Genomic DNA, 22,344 nt, shown 5'->3' with positions numbered 1-22,344 from the left:
CATTAACCTGTGCGCTGGCCCCATATCTAGGCATGAGAAGATGTAACAATTTCCTGAGTAATTCGTATGTTCCGTTGGTTGCAATATCATAACGATAAAATGCAAAATAGATATAAATCAAAAAGCAACAATTCGTCTTAAATGGCATGAACGTTGTTTATTTGTCCATTCCAACTCGTCACCATAATTGCAAACATTGTCATGAAGTTGAGAAAATATTGTTTAACAAACTATCTTGTAATAGTTTGGTGTTTCAATACCTGTTGCTACAATGGGGTCTGTGCAATAAACATAACTGCCGAAGGGCACTGCAGAACACAGGGGTAGTCTCAAAACTTTCATAATCCCTCTCTTTTATGTTATAAAGCTTTAATTCCCGTCTCAAAAATGTCAGTGTACCCCCTCCTTCTTGCAAAAATCATGAACGTAAAATACCAAGGTTTTCAAATCACCATCTCTTCTTTAAGGCTATAAGTCGTTCGGACCTTGTTCATTTCTCTACTGTTGTCCTTGGACTTGTCTTGAAAGGCAAGGTCACAGCCTGGGAGAAAACCCTGACTTTAACAGCCAGCAAGTCTTTCACCTTTTCCCATTGGTAAACGTATATACTAACAAGCATATGGACCCGTGAAGAATGCAGGATAGAATAGGTCTTCAGCAACCAATGCTTGCCGTAAACGGCGACTAAAGGGGATCGGGTGGTCAGGCCCAATGACTTGGTTGATGCATGTCATCTATCCCAGTTGCGTGGATCGATGCTCATGATCTCAATCACTGAATTGTCTGGTCCAGACTCGATAATTTACAGACCGCCGTCATATAGCTGGAATATTGCTGAGTACAGCATTAAACAACAAACTAACAACAAACAAGTCTATGCATAGTCCAATCGAACTCACGTAACAAAATCACCATTCAGGTTTGTAAACTGCAGTGCAGATTTCGGTTGATTGCAAGATTTTAAAAGCATGTGTACCGACATCTTGGCGTTAACTGATATTTTCTAATTTTTTTCATGTTTTTAATCAAACTGCTCACATGATTTGATGCACTTTGCAAAATAAGTCCTGTCTTGATTTATGGGACATAGATTGTAATTAACACTGGTGACCCTACTATGATCCAACCCAGAAATGCCATCCTATTTCTGCAAGGGTGGAAACTGGAATTTTACAGTCAGATAACTCCCTTGCCTCAGGAAGATGACCCATGCTTCCACCAGGCTGGACTCAATATACTTCACTGTCCATGGCTGCCAATATAGTTGTTCATGGTGTCAGTCCTGTCAATAAATTGCATGAAGCCAGGGGGGACATTCACATTCACATTCTGTAGTCCTGTTCAACATCAACCTGATGATTTACTGGTGAAAATAAGACTGCTTGCACATGGCCGAACCACCCTGAAGTATGCCTGAATCTGGTCGTTTTTTGGAGTGAAAGACAAGCCTGCCTGTGCTGTTGTATGTGTTCTGAGATAGATTTCATCATGTTTGATAAGCTGTCCTGACCAAGTGTTTGAACAGGGCACCAGTGACAGGTGAGGTGAAATGCACTTACATGGAAATGTGTGCTTGCGCTAGTACCAGTTACACAAAATCTGACAACGTTCAATTATCGAACATATACAGTTCTAATCAGCAATTCTTTATATGTATTTAGGCCATTGATAAATCGACCTATTCACGTATTTCAAGTTTTTGTGTGAAAAGTGTTTTTTCGAGACTTCAAATGGGATTAGATGCCTGTTTTGAATTGTATTTGGCTCAATCAGAATTAAACATTCTTCAGTGTCAATATATATTTACTGCCAAGGGGCCAGTCTAGTGGCTATTTAATTTACACCAATGCGTAGACATTATTTAACAACAACTCTGCTTGAAATGCTGTTTCAGGTGACTTCTAATTTGTATCTTGTGTGCAGCCCCAAGTGTGGAACATGTCAGATAAACTCACATGAGCGATGTACATGGCTTGACATATGGATATATAAAATCCAATATACCCAATATATAGTCATCAACGATGGGACCCGTGAAGATTCCGGGGTAGAATAGGTCTTCAGCAACCCATACTTGCCGTAAAAGGTGACTATGCTTGTCGTAAAAGGCGACTAACGGGATCAGGTGGTCAGGCTCGCTGACTTGGTTGATGCATGTCATCGATCTCAATTGCATGGATCTATGCTCATAATAATAATCACTGGATTGTCTGGTCCAGACTCCATTATTTACAGACCGCAGTCATATAGCTGTAATATTGCTGAGTGCGGCGTTAAACAACAAAACAACAACAACAACATCAACGATGGCACACAGACAACCTAAAACAACCTCAAATGCAACTTTGTGAAAGCTGGATGTCGGCTGTAGCGTCCTTGGTGTGTTCCAGATGTCTTGCTCTCTGGTGATATTCACCTGTCTCTGAGGTATTGATCAACAATCACACATTTCTACAGTGTACACGCCCTGTGAAGATCCGGGGTAGAATAGGTCTTCTGCAACCCATGCGTGCCGTAGGAGGCGACTATGCTTCTTGTAAGAGACCACAAACGGGATCGGATTGTAAGACTTGGTTGATGCATGTCATTGTATCCAAATTGCGTGTATAGATGCTCATGACATCAATCACTAGATGTTTGGTGCAGACTTGATTATTTACAGACCGTTTTACTCTCAATGAGTAGCTCTACGGCTGTCTACATAGCTTCCAAACCTTCAACACTATACAAGCAAGTGAAAAGGGACTGCAGGCAATAGAAACGTCCGACTCCGTGTAGAAACAGATCGTGACTACACCAAACTATACATTATTAGGCCTTGACCGTATACTCCATCCTCAGAGTTCAAATGCAGGAAATCTGGCGCTGATTGGGTCCAGGAGATCGGAGAGGAAGTAGATGGTGCCAGACATTCCTGGAAGCAAGAGAACTCTACACATGGTCGGTGTCTTGGTGTGCAACCAGTGCCAACAGTTTTGTCATGTGAATGGAATTTCGTTTCATATATCTATAATTATATACTGTAAACAGCTTTATTTCTGCGCCGTTAAAATATTGCGAATACCACACCAAAGACAATACTGCGACGAGATATTTTTGCGAGTTGCCGTGTTGAGATGACACCTCGATTACCAAACAATAGACAGCTTCTCTCCGAAGCTAGTTAATCTGAGTTGGCCGGAAAGTTGACCAGTGTCATGAAACCGATTCACGCAAGATGGCTTGTTTCCTGTGTGGACAAAATTGCAAAGGACACTGACGCAATCAAGCGAGGTTGTAAGAAATGGAAGAGGTGACACTAATTGGTCTGTTTACACTGCCATTTGTGATGTATTGTGTGACCATTCTGCATTCATTTGTGTTTTTAACTTATGGAGAAACTTGTGGTTCTGGTTGATTATTTCAACATTTGATGACGTGTTGCAATGAATAAAGTATGTATGTATTATTTATACTTATTTTTGCGTTTTTAATTTTTGCGATTGAGTCTCGTTCGCAAAACTCGCAATAATAAAACGGTCGCAAAAAATTCCCTGTTTACAGTACATGCTACGCCAGTCATGATTTGATACTTCTAAAGAATACATTTGAAACCTCACTGGACAATTTGGATTCAAGTCCAAATGAGAGGTATCACTGAGTGAGCGAGTGAGTGCCGCTGGGAACAGTATTCCAGTTATATCACGGCGTGTCAGCTAAATTTGGGAGGAAAGCCTGAAGTGATGCAGGTCTCAGACATTTACTGCTTTGGTGAAACGAACAGAGGTATGGTGCTGATAAACCTAGAACATAATCAGGGTGAACCGGGATTCAAACCCACAATCATGGGTTACTGGCGTAACAAAGTGACGCAACTCTTGCACTGTGATAGTTTAACTAATACATTGTTACAGCTCGGGGTTTTCTGTATCCAAATCTGGGAGCACGTGTGGTCCTGTCACAGCAATTCACTACACAGAGTTGAGTTCCTTCATCATTTCATAATTGGGTGAGTATAAAATTAATGTCGCATCTGCCTTATTTCAGCCATATAGTGACTTCCAGAACTGGTTTGAATCCCAGAATGTTAGTAGATTCGTCAGCACCATACCCGAGTTTCACATTAACCAAACATGATGTCACTGAACTGAAGTACTGACCATTTTTAATATATACTTCAGTGTTCTCAGAAGTTAAGAAAAATGATATTTTCATTGCAGTGAACATAACATTTGATAGTTTACTGTAGTGAACATAACACTTGATATTTCACTGCTGTGAATATAACACTTTGACGGAACTAGTGTCATAAAAGAGTGACCTCCCCTCAAAGTGTCTCCCTTTATCGTATGTGTCTGGCGCATTCACAAACTGTTAACTTCCATTTTATGTTAGTTCCACATTGACAAGGCAAAATAATGACGGATGGTAATTAATGGAGTTAATATTACTTCATGGCATTTGTTATTCTCTTGAAAATGTTCCGCTATAAACTGTAAATTTCTCATTTAACTCGTCAATCGAGACCGACTGTTTAGCAAAGCGCCATTTTTGTTACTTGAGCAGCAGGTCTAAAAGTTTTCAAGAATATGTTTTATTAAAGTTGATTTTGTATATAATCATATCTGTATGTACAATGCAGAATTTTTGCAACCCTAAATATTTTTTTTTACTTTTGTTTATATTTTGTATGATTTTGCAAACACAAAACTACTTTTTTAGTCGCAAATACATGGGGTGGCGATCTGTTCCTGTGTGTTAATGAAATAAATTAATTTTCCAGGAGACAACAACACAAAAAGTATATAATAAATAGGATATTCCATGTGTCTCGTGAAATATCATAATTCTCTCATCTTGTGATGGGGGAAAAGGAGATATTTTCACTCGTGTAAATATCCCCCCCTTCCCCACCCCCTTCACTCGATCAGAGAAACATGATATTTCACTGGACACATTAAATATCCTCTACATATATATATGCTTGGTTGTTGGGAGCCAACATTCTGTCAGCAGTACCCTAAAATTTCTAATTTCCAATCCAAACCAGTCCAAGTGCAGTACAACTGACATGGCAGTAAACAGACTCACCTTCGAACAGAGAGTATGGCCGGTCTGGGGTCCCACACCTGTGTGTACCGTAGTCACAGCACCAGTCGGCAAACTGCAACCAACAGCAACCTGATTCATCATCTGACAAACCTGAACTTTAGTTGTCTGTGGTGGTACCATTAGTAGATGTTCATCCCCCCCCCTCCCCCCCCGCCTCACTGCCACCCCCCTTGCCTCACTACCACCCCTCCCTGCCTCACTACCCCCCCCTCACTACCACTCTCTCTGCCTCACTACCACCACACACCCCCTCACTACCACCACACACCCCCTCACTACCACTCTCTCTGCCTCACTACCTTCCCCCCCCCCCCCGCCTCACTACCAACCCCCCAACCCCTCACTACCACCCTTTCCTGCCTCACTATCCCCCCCTCACTACCACTCTCTCTGCCTCACTACCACCCCCCCCGCCTCACTACCAACCCCCCAACCCCTCACTACCACTCTCTCCGCCTCACTACCACACACCCCGCCTCACTAACACCCCCCCCCCCCACTCTGCCTCACTACCACAACCCCTTGCCTCACTACCAAACACCCCCCCCCCCCCCCCTCACTACCACTCTCTCTGCCTCACTACAACCCCCCCCCCCCCTCACTACCACTCTCTCCGCCTCACTACCACACACCCTGCCTCACGTCATTTTATTGTCTCAAAGTACCTGCTACAGATCAAAGTACAAATGAAGACAATCAATGTGTCCACCCTCTTTCTGTACTTGAAGAAAGACTAATAAAACATAGTCAGATGAAATATTCCTACTTCACACTGGACTGCCTCCATGGTATAGTAGTCACGCGTCATACCAAAAGATGTTAAAATATGGTACTTCTTGTTACCCTGTCAGGCGCTTGGCTTTAAGGCCTAAAAAACTGGACTGTTCAGCTCGGAGTCAGTGTACTGTGTCTGAGTGGGGTATTCATGTTAAACTGCGGCATGGTATCTCAGTGGGCAAGCACTATAAATTGGCATCAATCTGGACTAGTACATGCACACGCACGCACTAGTCAGGACGGGTAACTTGGGTACCCGGGTCCGGTGGGTACTGAGTAGGACCCGGGTACCCACATGACTACCCGGATCCGTGGCTAGTCACGTGATATATTGTTTAATGACAAAAATTGTCAAGAACTCTATGTTAACACTAAAGTCACTAATGTTCGCATTTCTTTCTGACTATGCACCCATTCCTTCTGATTTTTCATATGGTTGAATAAAGATATAACTTAATTCAACTTCAGTGTATGGATGACCAAACTGTTTAATACATATATCTAAATATGTTTTGCCAGGGCTATGCTAAAAATGTTCCCAATCGGACATTTTGAGACATCTCCTGAGACCTACTGTGGGTACCCGGGTAGGGTCGGGTAGTAGGGTGGTGGGTACCCGGGTAGTAAATTTGGAGACTCGTCTCAGCCCTAGCATGCACACATATATAGGTGCAATGATCTTGGACGCGATGTTAAGCCCAATTTCACCTTACTTCACACTGTTCCATTTCTAGTTTTACCGACTTTGACAGGGAGTATTATATTGGATAAGAACTTCTTTATCCTACCCACATGGGTACAATGTGTGAAGCATCCTTCTGGTGTCCCCCGCTGTGATATTGATGGAATACTGCTAAAAGCAGCTTAAAACCATTTCTTTTTGCCCCTTTATCAGGTGAGAGATCCATAACTGATTCGCCTCAAGGGACAAGAAGTATCTCTGAAACATTGTGGATGTATGATAAAGAAGTTGTTATTCATAATAATACTCCTTATCTCACCTTACATTGAAATACTAGCTTCTGATTGGTAAAGGATTGGGCAATTATTTTCCATGTAATCCGCTCACATACCCCCAGAGAAATCAATTGGAACACACCTTAGGTAACTTGCTGATCTCACATAAGTATCTTTGAATGAAATGAACCGATGTTTATCTGAATGCACTGGGCAAAGGGCAGTAACTCAGTTTGCTTGCGTCATCTGCCAGCTGTCAAAATGGCTGAATCAAAGCTTTTAACTCAGTGAAACTTCGGACACATATTCCAGGTCTGTATGAATAAATGTTGGTGAGATAAATAAGTTGTCAACTGATCTCAGGGGTATATAATGTGATATACCATGTGTGAGAGCCTTTGTACCCTGAGCCTGTGTGTTCACATCCGACTTCTAAATGCCTATAAAGACTCATACAAATTTGTGTGTGTGAAAAATCCGGTTCAATCGGTATAATACCAAACTCACAAAGTCAAATATTTGAAACTACTATATGTCCAACCCTCACCTTGCAGGCCCAGTACAAGTATTTCTGGTCCTTGGTAAGTTTAAACATTGCCAGGAACGAGTAGGCATTTCCGGCTGTTCCGTGACAGATCCCGTATCCTTTCTTGAGCAGACCTCGCTTCCAGATGACATCAGCACAGTCCTGGGCCGCCTCCAGGTACCGCTCATCCCCGAATGTCTGGATCAACATATCCACAGATGATGTTATTGACAGAATGTGTTAATCATTTACACAGACACCCCATCAGCTGCTTTATCGATGGTTTGTATTATTTGTTGTTTAACGCTGCACTCAGGAATATTCAGCTGTATGATAGCGGGCTGAAAATAATCGAGTCTGTACCAGACAATCCAGTGATTGACATCATGAGCATCAATCCACTAATTTGGTGGGATACCATGACATGCAATGAACCAAGTCACCGAGTCCAACTAGTAAACGTTTACAACAAGCATAGGTTGCTGGGGATCTATGTTCTTTCCTGAAACGTTCAGTCTTTATAGGAATATCAATATATGTCTAAAGGCACATTGCGCCAAGGCCAAACCCACGATGACATCCATCAACCAAGTCAGTGAGTCTGACTACCTGATCCCATTAGCCGTCGTTACGACAAGCACGTGTTGCTGAAGACCAATTCAAGGCTACAACAGGAAACCATCAGAGAGCAACCAGACTATGGACTATGTACACACTTTAAATAGAAACAGCCACACACATTACAAACAAGACACAATCCCCATACAGTTTGCATTGCAATGAGAAGAACTCAGCACATTTTCAGGGGAGACCATGCACAATAATCTGAGTTTGCAAACTGCAAACACACTGTTTTCAGTCTAAATGTACCTTGTAAGCAAGTAAAAACATGTGAATCCATCCGGGGGCTCCGTGACACCAGTGGACTAGTTTGTCGCCGGAACTACTTCCGATTGAGGAGGGACAGTTTCCGGATGGGAAGCGAAGTGTCAGCATGTATTCGATGCTGGGTTTAACCAGTGTCGTCAGGGCACTGCTCATACTGGCATCTTTCACCTGCAGACGAAGGGGCAAGGCTGAGGGAGGTGAAGGGAGGGCCTTCACTTGTAAGTGACTCAAATCTAATTCTGAATTGGAGCGAACATTATCAGAAAAATTATGCATAAAAGTTTGAAGCATTTTGCTCAATTCTTGAATTAGGTTGGTTGGTTTGTTGTTTAACGCCGCACCCAGCAATATTCCAGCTATATGACGGCGATCTGTAAATAATCGAGTCTGGACCAGACAATCCAGTGATTGACATCATGAGCATCGATCCAAGCAATTGGGATCGATGACATGTATCAACCAAGTCAGTGAGTCTGACCACCCGATCCCATTAGTCCCCTATTACAACAAGCATAGTCGCCTTTTACGGCAAGCATGGGTTGCTGAAGACCTATTCTACCCTGGAATCTTCATGGGTCTCTTAAATTAGGAGATCCTGCAGACCAGGAAGGGCCCTTATCTTACCTTGTCCTTTTGATGATGTTTAAAACATCCTTCTTTTGTTTGTTTGTTGTTCAACGCTGCGCTCAGCAATATTTCAGCTAAATGATGGCTGCCTGTAACAAATAGAGTCTAGACCAGACAATCCAGTGATTGACAACACGAGTATCAATCCACAGAAGTAGGATAGATGACATGCAATCAACCAAGTCACCGAGTCCATCTTGCAAACGGTCATAGGTTGCTGGGGACCTAAATTCTTACCTGGAATCCACATGGGTCATGTTAACATGGTGGACAACTTGCCTATTTTCTTTCTGGATGTCTGGCCTGATCAAGTACGCACATAAAGCACCCTTACACTGGAGATGGGTGAAACATCAACGCTGATCATATACTGGGGGTCAAAGGAAACTTTACCAAAGGTTTAAAAACCACAAAAGATAGATGCATGAAGTAAAATGTATTGCAAAGATCAAAATCTCAATGAATATGTAGCAGGACGTGGAGTCATCCCACAGATGACATCCTTACCTTGTCAGCTTGCTGACGGGGTTAACCTCTTTGGTCATGTGGACAAGGCGTCCGACCCCGGATCAGAAGGTCCGTGGTTCGAATACCACGATAATGGGACTCGAAAACTTTATGGCCGCTATAAAATCAACATTTAAAATGACAGTCATACAGCATCCCATATTGGCATGACAGTTGCCTGAATTGAGTTGGGGTAGCAAAAACAACGTTTCAACGAAATGGACAATGAGCACACACATTTAAAATTGTTCAAGTTCAATGACTTGGCACACTAATAGTGCGTTTAACCAACCCCTGCTACAAGACACGAAAAAACTCTCCGCACACAGAAAAAGTTAGTCATCTGATGACGTCACGTGGGATACGTTGCCATTGTTCTTGGGAGGGCCTGGTGGGAGATCCATAACTGATTCACCTCATAAAAGGGACAAGAAGTAGCCCTGAAACATTGGGGTGGACCGATTGTGCTGTGGTTGCTGTTAACACGATCCATGACATCCCAGAGGTGTTCTATGGGGGAGATGTCAGGGAGCGTGCAGGCCACGGCAACATGTTGACGGTGTTGGTTGCAAGGGAGTTGTGGGCGAATCTGGCTGTATGAGGTCTGGCATTGTCATGCTGATATAGGACACTGAGTATCAGCTGTTGTAGAAATGGTTGGACAATCGGACGAAATGAGTGAGTGAGTATGGTTTTACGCCGCTTTCAGCAACATTCTTGCAATATCATGGTGAAGGACACCAGAAATGGGCTTCACACATCGTACCCATGTCAGGAATCGAACCCGGGTCTTCAGCTTGACGAGCGAACGCTTTAACCACAAGGCTACCCGACCGCCCCCACTCGGATGAAGGGTGTCAGCCATATAACGGGCAGCTGTCAAATTAATGATGACCAGTGGTGTTCTCCCTTGCCCACAAATTCCTCCCAACACCATACTCCCCCTACACCACATGGCAAGAACTCTGAATGCAACACGGTGTCATTCATTGTCCTCTTTGGTGGAAAACACGCCTTCTTCCATCAGCTCAAACAGAACCGGCTTTCATCAGTGAAGACGACCCTCTGCCAGTCACATTGTTGCCATGACGTACAGTTGTGGCCCATCTCAATCTTGATGTTGTGCTGTCAATAACTGTCCTCTGTAAGGTCTCTCAGCCCTAACTCCTTGAGTCCTAAGTCGCCTGGCCACTGTCTGTCGACTAACCATGTCGCCTAAGCAGGGACTGATGCAACGGGATGTCCTCAGATCTTTGTTTAGCTGTAGCGGTAGTGAAAACTAAGATCTTATTTTAATGAGACTGTTCTGGGTTTTGTCGATGTATTTTGCATTCATTTAGTTTGAACTTGTGTTTCAAAATTTTCGTAATTTCATTTTTGAAGTGGTAGAGTTTCTTTTGGCTGTCAGTATATGTGCATGAGCATGAGACCACCTCCATGGAGTAGTGGATGGAGTGTCTGCCCGGGGAACTGGTCGCTTGTGAATCCTAAACTGTGCCATACCCCAGACAGCACTTATTATCACCTTGCCCGGTGCTCGACATTATGCAGACAACATCAAGGACTGGGTCGGTTTGCAGTCAGTATATTGTACATGAGTGGGGTATCCAAAAACTGCTGCATGGTATCTCAGTGGGTAAGCACTATAAAGCTGTCATTTTTCCCAGACCAGTACAACCAGCTACACATGTGCATGCACGTCGCTTTATACCATATTCGACGTAACAATTGCCCTGCTCTTATAAGCGCCCACGGCAATATTTGCTATTATAATGGCTAGTGAACAATACCAATTAGCACCCCTTCCGATTGATCAATGTACACAAGACTTATTTATTCGTGAAAAATATATCTACCGTATATAAAGATTTCAGGCTGTCAGCATAAACCATGAAATTTGCGATCATTCAACTCCTTTTTTTTTTTCACCAAAGTAATTTTCTAATAAGAGCCTCTTGTTTCTAATTTTGAGAGTACCCTGGGCGCCTATTACGTCAAATACGGTAAGTGCGTCTTGAACACGTCGTTTCACATCACCTGCATGAGCATGTAGAATATTCCGGCCAAGCCATGGGCAGATCCCAGATAGTGCTTGTCATGCCAGGCGTACATCAAGGGGTGAGACCAACCCTGATCCTTGGACATCCTCTGACCCGAGTCCAGCACTGCTTGGACGACCTGTGGGTTACATACATTGAAAGTAACAACTTCTTTCTGATAACTGCACAGTGTGCCAGGATAGAATTGTGTGTTTGTTGGGTAATTCTGCACCTGGCAATATAACGGCTTTCTGACAATGGCTGTAAGTATAATCCAGTCTGGACCAGACAAACCAGTGATTGATATTATGAGCATCTATCCATGCAGGCAGGGTTTATCGACAACTTTTGAGAAGACTTTACATGAGATTAACACAAAAATTACAAATTATTACAACTCTCGCTACATCTTCTAGGATGCATCGGGTATAATCTCACCTTGGAAATAATCTCTGAGTTGACAAAGTCCGGCCCCAACTCTCTTCTGATGAGCAACAAAGCATAGAGGTATCCGGTGCGACCAAACAGCATTTCATCTGGCATGGATGCATCATTTAGCACCTTGCTGTGGAGAAACTCCAATCTGTGACAGAGGTAATATGTTCTCATTTGACTATGGATGTCATCGTATGTTATGACACCTCTATATTGTACTAGGAATGTCATCATATGTTATGACACCTCTACATTGTACTAGGGATGTCACTGTATAGTGTGACACCTCTTCATTGTACTAGGGATGTCACTGTATAGTGTGACACCTCTACATTGTACTAGGGATGTCACTGTATAGTGTGACACCTCTACATTGTACTAGGGATGTCACTGTATAGTGTGACACCTCTACATTGTACTAGGGATGTCACTGTATAGTGTGACACCTCTACATTGTACTAGGGATGTCACTGTATAGTGTGACATCTCTACATTGTACTAGGGATGTCACTTTATAGTGTGACACCTCTACATTGTACTAGGGATGTCACTGTATAGTGTGACACCTCTATATTGTACTAGGGATGTCATCATATGTTATGACACCTCTACATTGTACTAGGGATGTCATCGTATGTTATGACACCTCTACATTGTACTAGGGATGTCATCGTATGTTATGACACCTCTACATTGCAGGAGGGATGTCATCGTATGTTATGACACCTCTATATTGTACTAGGGATATCATCGTATGTTATGACACCTCTACATTGTACTAGGGATGTCATCGTATGTTATGACACCTCTACATTGCAGGAGGGATGTCATCGTATGTTATGACACCTCTACATTGTACTAGGGATGTCATCGTATGTTATGACACCTCTACATTGCAGGAGGGATGTCATCGTATGTTATGACACCTCTATATTGTACTAGGGATGTCATTGTATAGTGTGACACCTCTAATGGCTCAATAATGTACTAGGACGTATCATATATTGTGACACGTCTACATTATAGTTGGAGTCCTGGAATAGAGTATTTCTGAATACTCATGAGTTGATACATACCCAGAGCACAGGTACAGAAGCTCACCTTCATTCAGTAATATTAAACCTCAGTGTTGACGGTGTGCCCAACAAGTGAGTGAGTGAGTTGGGTTTAACGCCGCATTTAACAGTATTCCAGTTATATCACGGCGTGTCAGTTTAATGTGGGAGGAAAGCCCGAAGTGATGCAGGTCTCAGACATTTACCACTTCGGTGAAACCCACGAGCACAGGTATGGTGCTGACAAACCTAGAAACATAATCGGGGCAAACCGGGATTCAAACCCACAATCATAGGTTTCTGGTGTGCCCAATGGACGCAACTTTGCAAATGAATCGCAGCGCCTTAGAGGACTGGGCCACCCGTGACCCCCCCCAACAAGCTGTTTTGTCTTTACACCATAGTTGCAAATGACACAATACGTTTCTTGGTATTTTGTAATATGTCATAAGTTATTTGAACATTTTGTGACAGTTTGTTTCAGTTCTCTGGGATATCTGAACAGATGGATCTGACTATGCAAATATTACTGATCACGATGGTGAATCCAATTTGCTATAACATTTATTGATGATTTTGATTATTAATCCACCTAGCAGCATTAGAATAAAGCAGTTGGACATAGAAGAAAAACATATGTCACACAAAGCACATGTGATGCCAGCATTTTTATGAACGGCCTTGAGATGATTTCACCTCACCTCCCCTCCCCTCACCCTACTTCATGCTTAGTGTTTGAAATACAAAAAACAACGCCCGGCTGCAATCTGGCCCCCAGACTTTAGAAACTGCAGGCAAATACTTAATTCTTCAGGCCCTCATTTCAGGAACTTCAGATTATTGTGATAAAAAATCGACACGTAAATTTGCTGTAGGTCAAAAGGATCCATACAGATTTGTAACTATGTTCTGACATGAGATGGCATGGGCAGGCACTATTTTCAAACACTGCCCCAGTTGCAGTGCTTCATATTGTTGACAGACTGACTTAAAGTCATCTTCCCGAGGCAAGAGAGTTAACTGACTTTAAAAGTCCAGTTTCCACCCTTGCCGAACTATTGAGCTATTGGATATATGTTCAATATTGGGTAAAAATTCACAAGATAAAAAATCAATTGGGTGAGGGGGATTTCGTTTGCATACTTAACACAGACACCCAGTTCATCTGAAGCACTGATCATCATCATCATCATCATCATCATCATCATCATCACCTCTCTAAACACTCTTGACTCTTCTTAGCCTGGCCTAGTTTACTGTACGTTATAGCACCAAGGGCCAGTGGACCTGCATCACCACACAGGAAGGAGAGTTTCCTCCCCTTGAGGGAAGACAGGGGGCGCTGTAGGTTGGCAAGAGCCTTCTGGAGGTATTCCTCTCCCTTCCCATCACCAACCGTTGTGTGCAGGTGGAGGTATAGAGCTGCCCTACCTGCAAAGACAGTTACTGATTCCTACTGTCTACACATCCAACAGGTATGTACGAGGGCTGGGACGGGTAGCTCAGGTACCGGGGTCGGGTTGTTACTGAGTAGAACCCAGGTACCCACAGGACTACCCGGACCCGTGGTTAGTCACGTGATAAACTGTTTAAGGAGAAAAAAATCAGTACTAAAACTCCATTGTTACCTACAAATCGCTAATGTTAGGATATCTTTCGGACAACAGGTACATTCCTTCAGACTTTATTATGTTTTGAGTAAAGATACAGCTTCAGTCAAATTCAGTGTTGGAAGACCAGATCATTTTATGGGGGTCGGGTACCCGGGTAGTAAATTTTGACTCGTCCCAGCCCTTGTCTGCATTATAATGTTACTCCAGTAACTTAAAGGAAATCATGGAGTGATACCTCTTGGCTAGAAGACTTAAAGTAGCGTGTGACCAGGAATACCCTTCTTGTACAGCAAAGTAGCAGTAGTCTCAACATGCAAGGCCACAGCAGTGTTTGAAATTAACAAGGCCTCTGATCTGAGATTAGTCAACACCCTATTTCTAACATGTGCAGCAGTTTTAAAAAGAAAATTGACAACCTTGCTTTCGAAGGTGCAATGTCCAGTTTCCACTCTGTAATGTCATATACTGAATTGAATAAAAAATATTAAAAAAAGAAGAAAAAAAGTCCAGTTTCCACCCATGCCAAACTAGGCTGGAATGTCTGGGCTTGATCTTAGCGCCACCAGTGGCTATTACCAGTGATGTCCCTTCTATGTCCCCCCTATTGACCAATCAGATTCCACCTCTCATATCACTTGCATTTGCTTCAAGCAAAATGGCATCACCCAGTCAAGATGATCTGACCGATATTCAAGATCTATAATGTGATAAAACGGGTCTTACTCCGTGAAGTGCATCAAATCACTTAAGCACCTTGATTAAAAACATGAAAAGATTTAAAAAAGAATTTGTTTATGCCGAGTTGACAGTACACATGCTTGTCAAAACCTGCAATCAACTAAAATCTGTACACACCGGATGTCGATTTTGTTACGCAATTTTAATTGGACTATGCATAGCCTCGTTAGTCAAGCCAAAACATCACTCCGTAATTGCAACCTAGCTCGGCAAGGGTGGAAACTGGAGTTGTATTAAACATAGGGTAAAATATAGGTGTCGAGTAACCTAAGCTTGTTGTAACTAAATGGATCAGGTGGTCAGACTCATTGACTGATCTTCAAGGTTTTCAGGAATCATTTAAACATGAACAAGTCTTTGCTCCATGGTGATTATCATAGGAAATGTTTGTCTGTTGTTTGACACCACACTCAGCAATATTCCAGCTATATGATGGCAGTCAGTAAATAATAACGTCTGGATCAGACAATCCAGGGATTGTTATCATGAGTATCGATCCACACAATTGGGATACGATGACATGCATCAACCAAGTCAGCGAGTCTGACCACCCGATCTCTTTAGTCACCTCTTACGACAAGCATAGTCACCTTTTACGACAAGCATAGTCACCTTTTACGGCATGCATGGGTTGCTGAAGACCTTTTCTACCCCGGGATCTTCACGGGTCTCATAAGAACTGTAGATAACAGTACAAGCATTGGGTAAAGTTACTCATAGATCACAAACTTAGTTTCCATTAGAAGTTGGGCTGGGATGAGTCCAAATTTACTACCCGGGTACCCATCCCCCTATTACCCCACCCTACCCGGGTATCCGCTTTGGTCTCAAGAAATAGGTTCAAATGTCCAATTGGGAATAGTTTCACCGTAGGCCTGGCAAAATGTATTTAAATACTCGTATAAAACGATCTGGTACTGCATACTGAAGTTGACTGAAGTTTTATCTCTATTCAAACATATACAGTCAGAAGGAATGTGTGCAGAGTCAGAAAGAAATGCAAACATTAGTCACTTATAGTGTAACTGTGGAAGTTCTAGATAATGTTGCCATTAAACAATATATCATATGACTAACTACAGGTCCGGGTAGTCCTGTGAGTATCTGGGTCCTACGCAGGAACCACCAGACCCGAGTACCCAAGTTACCCGCCCCAGCCCTAATTTGAAGTTTTGAAAAATCAGGGTTTTTTCACTCATCTTAGCCATGCATATGTATTTGACCATGTCAGAAGACCAAAGCATCATGTAAAAGGAAGAACGCGTTTTAGCAACTTTAAGATTTGACATTTTAAAATTGGCCTTATCCCAGCTCTTCCTTTGAAGTTAAGTCGCCTGATGGTTCGTGTACGAGCAGAGATAGACATGAAGGCTGCTTGTTTCATCAAAAGAAGATGCTGTTTGAGTAAAGATAAAGCTTCAGTCAACTTAAGTGTACGGATGATCAGGTTCGTTTATATGTGTATCAAAATAATTTGTTGCCAGGGCACCGGTAAAACAATCCCAAATCAGAATTATTTTTACCCAATTATTGAGACCTTTCGTGGGTAAACTGGTAGTGCTTGGTAACAGGGGATTTGGTGTCCAGGTACTGCAAGTAGGGATCAAACTGACTCCATACCACATAAAGTATAATACTCGCAATAATAATAAATGCATATATGATGCTGAAAGCTCTGATCAAAAACAGGACAATCCCCGATGGTTGTCTGTTTTTTTAGAGTATTTTTTTAAAATCTTTGATTATATTTTTACAAGGACTACTGTTTTAAAAAACTTGATTTTCCGCGTTTCTTACGAGATTTGCTGCATCGCTGCATATCATGACACTTAGCGACTTTATGACAAATCAAGGTTACCAAACATTTGGATGCATTGATGATTCGTTTAATAAATATTACAAACTGACGGTACTGTTACCTGCTCCCCCAACGTAGACACTGTCCTCCTCCTCGGGCCCTGCAGCCTCCACACGTGAGAGCAGCTCGTCAATCTTGCCCCTCACCTGCTTCAAGAAGGACTCAGGTAGCTGGAACAAGTCACATTTTTTATTACTGTTTCGGTTCCGTTCTGGTTACGTTCTACTGACATCAAATTTCACAACAGCAGAATAAAATGAAAATCATAAGCACTATCCTCCTCCATGGGTTATTTATTTTTGGGTCCCAGGGCCTGTTATTGTGGCCTTTGCAGGTAAAAAATCGTGGTCCCAGATAAATGTCAAATATTGAATATTACAATGTCAAATTCAAATATTCAAAGCTAATTAACACTTTCTATACTTATAGGAGAGGTGCAGTGCAAAGCTTGATTTTGGTATGTGGATTTTCTGAGAAAATATTGCTTCTTTTATGTTTTGAACTAAGAAATATGATGGAGTCGAGGTTGGGGTATCAGTGAGCCAATTCAATGTTAAAAGCTTGCCCTTTGCCTTGTCTTTTTATTATATTTGTGTCATTGTTTTATTCAGTTACCAAGGCATAAGGAGAGACCATGGATACAGTTGAAGATCATCCCTGTGATAAGGTCTTCTGACTTCATTTGAGGACTGAAAAGGCTCCTCAGCCACTCAGCCCAAGTTCTGACTTATCATTTAACAAATAAATAAAGGTCACCTCAACCAGAATTCTATTGTCATTTCGTTGCTGTCATCATATTTTTTAGTGTATCAAGGAAATAGATCATAGGACATCAGATGCATAGGCCATGTTGACTATTCTGCTTGTCTCAGTGTTATTCTCAATGCTGAATGTATGGGGTAAGGCCAAGAAAATCTAAATGTTTCAATTTGTCCAGGGCTTATTGTCTGATGGCTTTTATTTTGCAAATTCAAGGGAAAATCAAATATCTTTAAATTGTGTTGAAACATTGTGAACAAGTTGCATATAGCCTTGAAAATTGTTTTGGAAAATAAATATTACATGACCAATTTGTACAAGTAATTCAAAACATTTTGGTTTTTTTCTTGGCCATATTTCAAACTATGCCTAGGTACTCTGCCAAAAGAGAGTGCATTTCATTGACTAGCTGTTACATGGATAGGGTTCTAAAAGTGAATTCAGTTTTCAGAAAGTATTGCTCAGTACCTGATAGGGCTGGGACAGGTAACTCAGGTACTCGGGTCGGGTGGGTCCTGAGTAGGACCCGGGTACCCACAGTACTACCGAACCTGTCGTTAGTCACGTGATATATTGTTTAATGACAAAAACTCACTATAGCGCAGTGGTTACACTACAAATCCCTTATTTTCACATTTCTTTCTGACCATGCACGCATTCCTTTTGACTTGTATATGTTTGAGTAAAGTCAACTTCAGTGAACGCATGATCTGATTGGATGTAGTGTCACCCATATGTATGCCAGACATACGTTGTCGCAATGATTTCGTTAAACGCTGTAACAATGTAAAATAGACGTTGTGACATCTTGATTTGGTTGTATTTAGGGTTACGCACAACGTTGTAGCAACCAATCTTGGAGTCTACAGTAACATCACAACGTAGCAACGAAAAGTCAACGTTGTCACAACGTAGAATTGTTTGCTGGGTGGACGCTGCTACAAATTATTGGTGCTTGCATGCATACTGAGTGTTCATCACCCGTGTGTTTACAAATATGTGCACTTGTGTAGTAGCCACATTATTCTATACATCAAAAGAGGTGAGATAGCTAACACTATCACAATGAAACATGTATCGTAAAGGCCTGTTGTTTTGGTTGGTTTGTTGTTTAACGCCGCACTCAGCAATAGTTCAGGTATATGACGTCGGTCTGTAAATAGTAGAGCCTGCACCAGACTATCCAGTGATTAATATCATGAGCATCAATCCAAGCAATTGGCCAGACCAAACGATCCCATTAGTCGCTCTAACGACAAGCATAGTTGCCTTTTACAGCAAGCATGGGTTGCTGAAGACCTATTCTACACCGGATCTTCACTGGTCGTAAAGGCCTGTCAAGCACCATTATCGTGAAGGGGTACGTGCTTGATCGGGAAGGGGCCCACGGGCTAAGGGTTGAGTTGGAGGTTAGCTACCCTAACACACCTAACTCCAAGGATCGAAGAGACACGATAATGTAGCTGGGGCCTCGTCAAATGCTGTACGTGTGGTCGCTAAATTATATGGCTATCTCTATTATCAGCTGATTATGAGCTGGTTGTTATGTCGTCACCTTTCCCTCCTCAGTCAGGACACTCTCTCCGTCGTAATCCGGGAAGGGGTTGCGAAAGGCTCTGTCTGACATCGCCCGGAACGTGTTGTCAGCTGGATCTGTTGACATTTGACAGCACGTGTCCGGCAAAACATCCGGTGGGTGATACTAAAAGCTATTCTTAATACATACGGAATCGAATTACATGCGATTAAGTGAAATGAAAAATACAAATAAAATTGAACTTCCTGAAACATAAGAAACGAAATATCATAAAGCTGGTCATGCAGATCTAGATCTCCAAATGCTTTAGGTTTAAAGAAGAAACATGACGTGAATATAAAAGTGAAACTAACGAATTAGGCTTTGGAAAAACTAATTAGATCAACTTCAATTTAATCTGAATGGTCTCTCTGGATCTTATTTTAAAAGAAAAAAATCAAAACAATAATTGGATCTGTTTTATAAAAAAACACCCAGAAAACAACAACCATCAAACAATTACTGCATGGAGTGAATTTGTGTTGATGGATTAACCTAAATTACAAACCCACCCCACCCCCACCCCCCAAAATCAGATTAAGAGAAAATCGTATAAATGTTTACAGCCGTTTCAACATTATCTCTCATAATAATTTATAGAAGATATAATATGTTTGTAGTGTAAGAACGCTGAAGCGAAAACTCAGGTCACTTGGTCTTCGTCGACGCAGTCCACTAACAATATTTCTGTGAAACATATATTTGTTATTTTATACAATGGCATTATATACTTATAGTTTAAATGAATTTATGTTTATGATGGAGTATCGTTAGGTTATTCCAGGATAAAACATAACAGAGAGTTAGTAATTTATTCAACTGTGCACAGTACTTTTACTTTCGATGTTGTGCGGACATAATAACGATTATATCATTTTAATAAACCACTTTCACGTCACAGTAGTAATAATGTTTTACTGTGAAAATATAATGTAATCGTCACTAGTCAACGCTCACATAATAAATAAATGCAATGCCGTCTACAGTTTGCTTATGGCATTAAGAGGTTGCCAATGCGATAGTTTTCGTTCAAGACGAAATGCAATCAAACGTCAATTTGATAGAACACAGAAAAAATTATAATGTAGTGAAGTACCATATTTATCAAGTTATGTAAGAAGTTATGCCAGTGAAAATATCAGACAAGGCATGGTATATATATATATATATATATATCTCTCTCTTTATATATATATATATATACCATGCCTTGTCTGATATTTTCACTGGCATAACTCTCTCTCTCTCTTTATATATATATATATATATATATATATATATATAAGAGAGAGAGAGAGAGAGAGAGAGAGAGAGAGAGAGAGAGAGAGAGAGAGAGAGAGAGAGAGAGAGAGAGAGAGAGAGAGAGAGAGAGAGAGAGAGAGAGAGATAAAAACTCTGAAGATAAAACTGAAAAATGTAGGAGATATGAGAGCCGTGTATTTATTTTGTGATTTTTTTTTTATGTGAGAGGAGAGTATATGAGTATAAATATCCTCTTTTCCTCTTACAGAGAATGCCTTAGGTTCTGCTTCACTGAGTTGATTCAGTGTGAACTTGACAAGATTTCAACAGAATGGAATCAACACTCAGTAAGACGAACAGCAGATAGTTCGGGCGGAAAACCCGATATCCTGTATTTTCTACCGGAGAGACATGGTATTGTATTTATTTATTATAGTTTTGACGTTCAAGTGATTTCACGCTTTTTAATTGGACGGCGAGTTTAGTCCCTTGATCATACATTTTCAAAAGTGTATACGATATTCGTAAGAGGTGCATGTACATTACCTATGTTTGTCACTCTAGCATGTAAACACGTACATTTGTACTTCGAATCTGACATTCATTTATTTAGAGCGCAAACGTTGCCAGAGAGAGGACCAGGCCTATGTATGGGCGTCCTCGTAACTGCAAGTTCCGATGTTCTCTTAGTTCTCATATTTGCCTTTACTTCTTGTCTCAAGAGTAAATTGGGGGCGGTCGGGTAGCCTAGTGGTTAAAGCGTTCGCTCGTCACGCCGAAGACCCGGGTTCGATTCCTACATGGGTACAATGTGTGAAGCCCATCTCTATTGTCCCACGCCGTGATATTGCTAAAATCGCCGTAAAACCATATTCACTCACTCACTCGACTGAATGGTTATAATGTGTGTTACAGTCAGATCGTGAAGTAACTGAAACTTTCAGTCATGATATGGAGCTCTATTATGAAATGACTGAATTACAAGTGTCTGCTATATTACCTTACTCATACCATTCAGTTAAATAATGTAATTGGGTAACCATTGTGTCAGAAGTGCCAGGTGAATAGGAACGACCTATGGCGAAAGATGTGGTGGTGATGCTTATCGTTGTTGATGCCTCTCATGGGTGTCTAGACTTCGTACTGAAACCACCTGACACCATATATTCAACCAATTCCATCTACCTAGTAAACAATCGATGCGATGCCATACCAACGCTGTATTCAGTAACTTCATCTGATCGCATAACATTGCCTTCCCCCATCCCGTGCCACTGCAACGTCATGTACCCACATCTTATACCTTATCATTAAAGTTAATTAAAGGAATCCTTTTGTCATGTTTATTTGGTTATTTCCCTAAATGATTCGTTTCACCTACTTATAGAGAGAATGGTCAATTTAAGGTCTGAAGTTGTGTTTTTACACTTGTATCACAGAGGTTTATATAAATTACAATGGAACACAAAATAATACCCTTGAGAGTGAAAAATGTCTCCTCGGTAGCGCGTATAAAGGGAAAGTTGAAAATTGCTCGACATAAAGGGAAAGGTATCCCTCTTGTTATACAGTCTTGTGGAGAGTAACCGTCTCTCTGAATAGTTATGCATAGATCTAAAAATGAAACTTTAGGCGGTGTCAAGTTTCTCCTTAATT

At 41.5% G+C, this 22,344-nt stretch overlaps 1 protein-coding gene across 1 annotated transcript; it reads right to left on the bottom strand.

The window, feature by feature from the left end:
- Positions 1–180: 180 nt before the first annotated feature.
- On the bottom strand, positions 181–19,515 carry LOC139464266 (lanC-like protein 2). The gene is made up of 9 exons (XM_071245789.1): positions 19,426–19,515; positions 17,173–17,281; positions 14,117–14,333; positions 11,851–11,995; positions 11,411–11,551; positions 8,222–8,407; positions 7,373–7,549; positions 5,071–5,143; positions 181–2,914 (listed from the first exon to the last, which is right to left on the bottom strand). Exons 1-9 carry the CDS (start codon positions 19,495–19,497, stop codon positions 2,838–2,840), a joined length of 1,197 nt encoding a protein of 398 aa, XP_071101890.1. The 5' UTR covers positions 19,498–19,515; the 3' UTR covers positions 181–2,837.
- Positions 19,516–22,344: the final 2,829 nt, after the last annotated feature.

Source organism: Haliotis cracherodii, unplaced genomic scaffold (assembly GCF_022045235.1).
Source record: "Haliotis cracherodii isolate W230 unplaced genomic scaffold, xgHalCrac1.p SCAF_17, whole genome shotgun sequence".
Classification (NCBI taxonomy): Eukaryota; Metazoa; Mollusca; class Gastropoda; order Lepetellida; family Haliotidae; genus Haliotis; species Haliotis cracherodii.
This window is presented reverse-complemented; position numbering and strand designations above follow the sequence as displayed.